The sequence below is a fragment of the Alosa sapidissima genome, chromosome 5 (assembly GCF_018492685.1).
Source record: "Alosa sapidissima isolate fAloSap1 chromosome 5, fAloSap1.pri, whole genome shotgun sequence".
NCBI classification, from domain to species: Eukaryota; Metazoa; Chordata; class Actinopteri; order Clupeiformes; family Clupeidae; genus Alosa; species Alosa sapidissima.
The window spans coordinates 11,109,531-11,119,012 of NC_055961.1; the positions used below are offsets into that span (position 1 = coordinate 11,109,531).

The following is a 9,482-nucleotide window of genomic DNA, read 5'->3' on the forward strand; positions in this document are numbered from 1 at the left end:
CTTTATTTTCCATTCTCCTGACTGTGTGACTCTGTATGCCATCACATAGATGTAGTTTGAGAACTGCACTGTTCATTCCTCATCTTTGCAACCCTGTGTTTGATACAGATCACACTTTTAATGTGTCATGTTCTACTGCAATACAAATATAAAAATATTAAATAATCTTCACACAAATGTGATTACCCCAGGGTTTGGTATGAATCCAGAGAAGTGTTTCATCACATGTATGAGTGAGCGTTGATCTGAAAGTGAAATTGGGTAGAGGCTAGCGCCCTCTGCTGTACATTACTACACGGGTTTGCAGAGATCTATGTGCGCGGTTCAGTAGGCAGAGGTGGACAATGGACATCCCTGTTCCAGAAAGTAAAAGTCCTGCCATATAGTCTTTCTACCTGTGCACTTAACACAGGTGCTATCACTAATTATCTGATCATACCTGGCTGCTAATAGGTCGAGCTGGTTTACTAAATGGTTGGATCAAATACTTGGCAGGACTTTAACTTTCTGAACCCGGGATGTACGCCTCTGCAGTAGCCTAGAGTACATCCAGGCAGTGCTATGGAATGCCAGTACACTGAAGAAGTGTTGGGACAGGTTCTGACAGGAGAGAGGAGAATTAATGTAAGGGTGGAATGGGTGGGGTGGTGAAGGAGCAAAAGAAAACACAGACAAAGTCATCTCCTCATCTTCCAAATGGAACTCTCCTCGTGTTCCATTAGCATTTATCAGCAGGGCGAGGAGCTGTAGGATTCTAGGTGCAGCGTGTCCCATTACCACCTTGACTACTAATTACCTTCCTGATAACAGTGAGGGGATAAGGTAGAGAGGAGGCCTGAGCCAGGGCACAGAAGCATTGCTACAGAGGAGGCTGACTTCATGATGTGCTGTTAATGCTGCTGTTTGCAACAGTAACTCAACCACGCATTTTGCATTTCAGCATAATGTTTCGGCATTTGCATTGTAATGTTTTAAAGATGCTTTGAAAGGTTGCAGAAGGACAATAATGGCCTAGTTGGCAAATATGTCTGTGATTTAATGTAAAAGGAAAATGGCTTCTGAGCAATCAATAGTGTTCAAGAGATTATGACTAAACTTGGCGTGTCAATTTTCAACTCTATACATTCCAAGTTCAACAAAGTCTTTGTAAGTCTTTGGAATTCACCCAAAGCACCACACTTGCAGCATTCGGTGTCAAGTCAGGCAGCATTTCTAATCACACACAGACCCACACACATGCCTCAGTGATTGAGTTCTTCTTTCCTAAATGTTTTCTTGCAGGTTTTAACCAAGGACCACAGGGCGACTATGCCTGTATTCACAATATTTGTAATGAGCCTGCCATTCCTGCCTACCACCTGTTTAAAAGTCCTTAAAGAGAGAGCAAATGTTTTAATGGCAGTAGCCTGTTTATTCATACATAACATAGTCAAATATAATCAGATATCATGTTATGTCATACAGATTGCTGGGTTGTAGCGTTTTATCTCTAACATTTGCAAACTGCTATAATGGAGTCAATTGTGGGCTTATCAATCCCTCTTTCACTTTCTTACACAATAGGTTAACTATAACTCAACTTTAACCCCCGATGTGTTATCACATTGATAAAGACATTTCAGAGAAAAAGGATGACTCCCACAAAAAAACACGAAGGCACAAATGGTCATATTGTGCGTCATGGGAAACATCGACCCTGAGGGCGACGTATTTTTTTGGCCCTGAAGGTCGATGCCTTCCGTCAAATAGTATGATGCAGGTAGAGGGGAAGAGGAGAGGGCGCGATGCAGTTGTCGTAGAAGATCTGTAGGTTCTGGTCCACGTCCATGTGGTACTTAAGAAAGTTCTCCAGCTCCATGACGGTGAACTCCTGAACTGAGCTGCCCTCCTTGGCATTCTTGGCCAGAGCGGCGTGCGAGGGGAAGCGTATACGGACATCGTGGGGCGCGTTGCGGTCGTACTCAGTGCAGCAATATGCCGACCAGATGTCTTCGGGGATGGCCACGCGGTCTTGATTGTTGCGGCGGATCATGTTACCCCTAGTGGTCACCCCCGTCACGATGAAGGCAGTGCCGCGGCAGTAGTTGTTGAGGCGAATGCGGATGCGCTCTTCGTACTCGCGCCACGGGCCTATGTTGAACTCGCGGATTTCTGGCACAACATTGGTCAGCGTGTAGGTGGCGGCACGGTCGTGGGGGTGTGACTGGTGCTGGTCTGGGTTCAAGTGGCCTCGCTCGTAGAGCACCACGTCTGAGTAGTCGTCGAGAACCGCCTGACCGTTTTCAAACTTCATGTGCAAATATCCAGTGGGGAAAGGCATCATGTTCCCATTGCCATCTGTCTCTGCAAGCTGAGAGCAGCAGGTGGGGAATCATTAATTCATTTCAGATTTGATGAAGAACATACAATGACATCAGTGCAATTGAATCCATCCAAAATTAGCTAGGCTACTAAAATAAAAAAAATAAAAAATAAAAACATTTTAAAACAAAGATCAGGTAAAAATGTATATATGTTTATAATTATAAAATATGTTTATAATTAGGAGATGGATTAAATAACCTTTCTTTGTAAAACCAGCCCAAATGGCATTCAGTGACTTAAATACGTGATTACACTCCCCTGATACTCTCCTAATCCTAGTGGAGCCTGTCCTTCTGCCTCTAGTAAATTGGCTGTTGTGACAATAGCAAGTAGGTGAAAGTGTGTAAGAAGAAAAGTTGCCAGCTGTTACATACCTGAGGCTCGTACATCCATGGATAATCCACCCGCCTGTCTCCCTCTGTCTTCTTGAAGGTGTAGGCAGAGTAAACCGGGATGCGTTTCTTGGTGTCATAGAGGGTGACATAGCGCGGCTTGTCGGCGTAGCGTTGGCAGATCTTCTTCAGGTTGCTGCCCAGGATGCCCCGCGGCGGTGTGCCCATGTACAGTGAGTCCTTGCACCCCGCCACATCGTTGAAGTCCTCGACCACGGTTGAGCGGGCGGTCGGAGCAGGGTGCAGGACGGCCAAGGCCAGCACTAGCCAGGTGAGAGGGACATGCATTGCCAGGTATAACGATTTACCAAAGCCAATGTGAAGTGATGGGTCGCTGTGTCTCAGGTTGACTGGTAGAGCATCAATAATGAGAGTTGTTAAAAACCTGTTAGTAGATAAGCAAAGCAGCCAAGCAGTGGCCGTTACATCAAGTCACCTGGTATGCACCAACACAACGTCACCGCATGTTGTAGGCTGTTGGCAGACCTGATCCGCTAAAAGTCGTAGTTTGTTTGTCCATTTGTTTCACTGGAAGTGCCTCTGGAAGTAACCAGGGGACCCTAGGGTATGGTTCATGTGGAGACAGACATTATCTTTGGTTGGAAGTTTGTCAAAATAATATCACACGTTCAATTTGATTTCAGACCAACTTTAATGGATGCACTTACATGAGCATCCCAAAAAACGAGATAGAAAAAACGGACAGTGCTGTCCAATATGAAACCACATAATGTTACAGCTGCACCAGTCTAGTTTTGTAAACACAACATTATTATGTTTGAATAGTCAATCAAATTGACCATTTCATTTATCTGATTGAATCACGTGAGTTAATTGTAGGCTCAGTATAAAGAAAGAAAAGAGGGGTTGTCACTAAAACACACAACATGGAGTTAGACATGGAATCAAAGTAGGCATGCATCTCTTTAAAAATACAGTGTTATTACATTGAACTAACATATTTGTCAACGACAATGAGTTATCCAACAGAATCATGCAAGATGAATTTGAAGCACCTATTCAACTTTTGCATGCATGGGATCCCTTGGTGACACCACTGCATTATTTCCCCTATACACCTTTGCAAGAACACTGAGATAATCAAATTGTCAGTGTTACCAAAACGTTTCACATGTGTTTGTTAGTCATGCTTAGGGGCCAGTACATTTTTGAAGCTGGATTGTGTTTTATGTTATACGTTCCCACCATTATGTATTGATCATGCACCAGCTATCAGTGGTTCCATGTAACATGTTTTCACAATGACTCAGTGTCATTGTCACAATGACTTCTGTTGAATACTGTGGTACACGTTACTCAGAATGTTTCATCAGAGTCAGTGACTTTGTAAATTATCTTCCTCAAGCATTGTTACGGTTATAGACATTTCATTCATGTCCCTATTTCAATTAAGTATATCCAATGGGTTATTTTTCAGTGAAGGTCAGTGGATAAATGTCTATAGCAGAGACTAAGTGCAACCTAAAAAGTATGTTGGGACTATAGGCCACGTTTCCTATAAAAATAAACACCATGGTAACAGTCCTCTAAACTGCTCCTTATCCACCTCATAACATACTGTTACATTAGACCTAATTTCACCTCGTACCGATTTTAATGTAACAAGGGAACTGTAAAGAGTAGGTCGGATCTGGATTTTATCTATGATTCCCAATGTGTGTACAGCTCACAAAAGGTTTTGTGGGGTTGTAGGTTGCACCATTGGCTTGTGTTCACTGAAGAGACAGTGCTCTGAACCATGCTAACAGCTCATCTGTGATAGCGTTCCTTAGAACATGTCAGAGTGGGAGATCTCCGGTGGGCTTGTGTGCAACAGTGGAACTGATGCTCTCTGACATAAATCTGGTGTTAATACACTGGGACTTTATGTGCCATCCTCCTTATGCTACTTCGCCTTTCACTGTGGAGACTGCTGCTACTTTACTGATTACATGGTTTTAACCTTATATACTAGTCAGTAACAGGACATGGCAAAATGGTGACAACTACTGTAACAAATAGGCTATTTCAGGGACTGGCCTAAGACTAAGTAATACAATAGCATCATTCTAACAAATGGAAATGTCAATCTCTACATCAAATGTGTATTTCCCCATCACTGTGTCTCATACTGAGAGATGTCACAGGCCTTTGTCATGGCCTCAGCGCTTAGAGCTTCAGTAAAAACATGTCACACATACTGTAGTGTGGTAGGTTGCCATTGGTAGATTCTTTCATCATATCTTTTGTCTCTCACTCTCTCTATGACCGCATTACAAATGAATGGCAATGCCATAATATGCAAAACTCACTCTCTATCTCACTGAGAACTAAAGCAGCGTAGACTAGGTTACGAGCTGGCAGACCGTTTATTGCTGGTGAGGCAGCCCGATAAGGTTCCAAAAGATAATGATGTTGGAATTGCCAAATTATACAGTTTCCTTTATGTGAAAGGACTGTGCGCGCTAAATGGTTGTGAGGGTTTTTATAGTTTTCTCCTTACTCAGCATAGCTAGCTCACATTCCTTTTACAACGGTGTCACCGTGTAAAATGTATAGTGCTATAGTACTCTTTTATGTGGCTGATGAGGTAAGGACCCCCCCTCCCAACCCACTTATGTCTCTCACTCTCCCTGTTCATGCTTACTGTATCTTACATCTGTACTCCACTGGAAAGGTGATCAGACAGAAGAAAATTGTACTGCACAAAGCAGTGACCTCACTTCACCTACTTTCATCTCTCTTGCATCTTTCTGTACAATACTGCATACAAATATATTGTGCATAAATATGCTACACAAAGAGGCAGACAGTAAATAAGGAAGAGCACAGATTATTTTACCTTCATGTAATTTATTTTAGCAGAAGATTTGTCATTTTATCATGAACAAGAAAAGCACATCATGTAGTGTTAAGTATAATGAAGATAAACATGCTGTATTTCTGATCAATTATCAATGTTGATATCAAAGTTAAATAAAGCGTACAGGCTCATATTATGTTGCCGCTGTAGGGTGTGGGCCATAGACATGTTATGCATTCTGCCCTTTCTTTACAAAATTGGAAAAAGTGCCAACTAAAACATTTATTACTGTGGACAGGTGGTGACATTAGTGTGTGCACTAGAAGTGCATGAAGCTGGTGTCAGTGGGGACACAGTCTTCATAGAAGATTTGGAAGGACTCATCTACGTAGGTGTTCTTCCGCAGAAAGCCTTCCAGCTTCTGGACTGACATCTCCACCACCTCCCCCTCGTTTTCATTGAGACCGTGCACAGCGAAGGCCGGGAACTTGGCACGCTCTTCAAATGGCGCGTTATGGTCATAGTCCACGCAACAGTATGCGGACCACAAGTAAGACGGTATGGCCACACGGTAGGTGTTGTGTCGGCGAATCATGCTGCCTGAGGTGGTGATCCCTGTCACCACATAGGCTGTTCCACGGCAGTAGTTGTTAAGGCGACGGCGGAGGATGTGCTCGTGCTTCTTCCACTGGCCGATGTTGAACTCCCGGGCCTGGGGGACGATGTTGGTGAGAGTGTAAGTGGCCGCCTTGTCGTCGAGGAGGTACTGGTGCTCGTCGGGGTTGAGGTGGCCACGTTCAAACTTCACTGTGTTGGAGTAGTCCTCAAGGACTGCCTGGGCATCCTCAAAGCTGTCGTGGATTCCGTTCTCAAGGGGAAAGGGCTGCATCTCTCTATGGGCAGCGACAGTGGAAAGCTAAGGGTTTTAGAAAGAAGAACACAAGTTGTCACTGCACCTGGGCATGGAGTGAAAAGTGTTCACATGGAAAGAAGTATCACAGCAGGCCTTACCGGTGGAATTAATTTGATGCACTTATTTCCTCATCAGTGCCTGTACATACATATACATCTGAGTGAGGACAGTAGTTTATCTCTGGGGTTCAATTCACACTGGGCCCTAATTTAAATACTGGGCAAAGTGCAGTGTCAGTCTAAGAACAACGGCATCATGTGGCATGAGACAGCTTTTAGCTGACCCACTGCTGATTGTGCTTAGAATTGGTATTTCACTTTCAAATAGATTTTGCATAGTTGTTAAGCAAGCTTTAGTTAGACTTTAAACTTTGCAATTTGCCCAAGATTTAAATTAGGGCCCCTAGTCTCTTAAGGAAGAAATCTTGTGCACAATCATTGTAACTTAAGCTATTTGGTCCAAAAGCTGATGCCCAATATTTTACACGGACCCAAGTGACTTATACATGGTGCCACATTCATAAACCCACCTCTTTAAACTAGCCTTTTCCTGTTAATCGACTCCCCTGGTTTTGATCTTTTATATCTTTTATGCTCCTATTGTCGTGTTATTTCCTTCACAGTCTATGTATCTTCTGGGTTTTCTTCTATGTTTTATATGTTTCTATGTTTAATTGTAAAGCATATTTTAGCGTCTTGAAAGAATAACAATTATTATTTTAAATTGAAAATTTTGAAGGTCTCTGGTATAAGGAATACCTTTAAAATGGACAAGTAAAATGCCAAGCCACTCCTATAATACCTTAATGTCTTTTGTGTGTGTGTGTGCGCGCGTTGTGTCACCCTTAATATAGTCTATCATAGCTCTTACCTGAGGCTCATACATCCAAGGCACGTCTACTTGCTTGGATCCATCGTTGCGTTTGAAGGTGTAGGCCGAGTAGACAGGAATGTGATTGACGACATCATATAAGGTGATATAGCGTGCTTTGCCATTGTACCACTGGCAGATCTTCTTTAGGGTGGGTCCCTCCAGTCCCCGAGGTGGTGTTCCCATAAATAGGAACTCTCTGCATTCAGGGGAGAAGTTTTCCTGTACTTCTGCCAGGACCATCGCAGTGGCGAGGCAGGCTAAAATCATTAGTCTGGGTACCATTATGGAGCAGGCAGGCCGTGGTAGAAGTGTGGTAGATCACATTTGTGGGCGCCGATATTCAGTATCTCACCTCTCTGATGAAGGGAAGGCTTCTTTACGACTCTAATTTAAATGAAGTGTATTCAAGTCACTCCCTTTTCTCTCCACTGTGTAGTCCAGCCTAAGCAAACAACCAACACACACAGACGGGTTTATTATTATTATTATTATTATTATGAATTATTATTATTATTATTATTATTATTGAAATTTAGATAATAGGAAATAACATGGAAATAACATGACAACAGTAGCAGTGGTATAAAAGATCAAAACCAGGGGAGTCGATTAACAGTAAAAGGCTAGTTTAAAGAGGTGGGTTTATGAATGTGGCATCATGTATAAGTCACTATATAAACGAATAATAATCGGATCAAATATTTTACAGGCATTATGAAGTACAAGATTCTACCCAGTAGGCTATTACATGCATAACAGTGTGTTCTCAGAATAGAATGAGCATATACCACTTTTAAACATCCTGACAGTTGTCAGATATGAAGACAGTGGTCTCAGACAGTGGTCTCACTGGTTTAATAGCCTTTGTAGGCCTTGTAGCCTCCACATCAGCGGTTAGTAGCCTAACTTTTGTGTCATCATTTCGTCCAATAACATTGACTTCATCATTGGCGCTAGGGGGCAATAGTGTCCCACCATATTTTCTACTCACCCAGTGAAGTTCCCAGTGAAAGTCCTCACTGATAGGCTAAGCCTGTCACATGTTATGCAATGTGCAGCCATATTTGTAAAACACAAACAACTAACGTTAGACGACCGAGCGAGGCAGAGAAAACTCTCGGCTAGCGTTGCAGTTGAAAATAATTGTTTTACTTGTACACACGATTAGAATTACACGATATAGTTACAAGGAACTGGAAATCAGCATATTAAAGAATTGCCACGGTTTTCATTCGTGTCTCAAGCGCGGATTAATAAAAGGACAACCGAACTTCTGAAGAAAGCTTAGCTGGCTAGCTAGCTAGCTAGCTAGCTTGCTATCAGCCTGCAAAGAAAGGCAAGTTGCGAAACAACTTAATGTAGCTAAATCTCACATGTGCATTAATTCATTGCATTTAATTTGATGTCTGAAAAAAATAATCGATTAGTTTACCACATAGATTGATTGTATCGCAAAGTTACTGGTCGTTGCATGGAAGTGCACTTGCTGTGCTAACGTTAGCCACATTTGGTTCTTGATTTTTAAATAGTCTAGGCCTGCAGTTTTGCAGCACCGAAATAAATTTAGTGGGCAGTCCTCGTTAAAATGGGGGTGTGATCGCTAATGTAGTTACAAATGAATGTGGCCCCTAGGTACAGTTACGTCTGGTATTTGAAATGCGATGAAACGAGATGTTCGTACATTTTAATGGTGATTTGTGCTGGTTCATGTGATTATGAGGATGCATTAACGCGGCACAAGTCTAGAGCCATCTCAGTACGCTACTAACCCTAGCATAGCAAGCCAGCCATAATACCCCAACTTGACGTGAGCAAACGTTAGCTATCGTCAACACTAGTAGCGCTTGTGCTTGCACTTTCCCTCTTATGTTACAATCGATACGGTAACCCAACTTTATTAAAAACTTATACCTGACCATGTTTCCCCCTCCTTTTCTGTATTGTCCTCTGCGTCGTCGTAGCCTCTGTAGTCACCCTAGACTCAACGTTAACAAATGTTGATGTTTTTATGTCCCAGTCCATGTCCAGCGTTGTTTCTTTTTTTAATTTCGTGTTAAGCTTTAACTTTAAATATTACGTTTATTTCTATGGTTTTGTAGGGAAATGAAATTTGATTTATGGAAGTTAGGGCCGTCGT

The 9,482-nt window shown here is 42.4% G+C and overlaps 2 protein-coding genes across 4 annotated transcripts; both read right to left on the reverse strand.

Moving 5' to 3' along the window:
- Positions 1 to 1,388: 1,388 nt before the first annotated feature.
- Positions 1,389 to 3,101, reverse strand: LOC121709245 (endonuclease domain-containing 1 protein). Its single transcript, XM_042092462.1, has 2 exons — positions 2,739 to 3,101; positions 1,389 to 2,350 (listed from the first exon to the last, which is right to left on the reverse strand). The coding sequence occupies exons 1-2, from the start codon at positions 3,042 to 3,044 to the stop codon at positions 1,742 to 1,744; spliced, it is 915 nt and encodes a 304-aa protein (XP_041948396.1). The 5' UTR covers positions 3,045 to 3,101; the 3' UTR covers positions 1,389 to 1,741.
- A 2,529-nt stretch (positions 3,102 to 5,630) lies between these two features.
- On the reverse strand, positions 5,631 to 9,320 carry zgc:172339 (uncharacterized protein LOC564384 homolog). Of its 3 annotated transcripts, none has more exons than XM_042092023.1 (3): positions 9,257 to 9,320; positions 7,343 to 7,787; positions 5,631 to 6,475 (listed from the first exon to the last, which is right to left on the reverse strand). In XM_042092023.1, exons 2-3 carry the CDS (start codon positions 7,625 to 7,627, stop codon positions 5,879 to 5,881), a joined length of 882 nt encoding a protein of 293 aa, XP_041947957.1. In that variant the 5' UTR covers positions 7,628 to 7,787; positions 9,257 to 9,320; the 3' UTR covers positions 5,631 to 5,878. The 3 variants fall into 3 exon arrangements, with proteins under 3 accessions (XP_041947957.1, XP_041947959.1, XP_041947958.1); XM_042092025.1 differs by having other exon boundaries at positions 9,262 to 9,311; XM_042092024.1 differs by lacking the exon at positions 9,257 to 9,320 and adding an exon at positions 8,778 to 8,853.
- Positions 9,321 to 9,482: the final 162 nt, after the last annotated feature.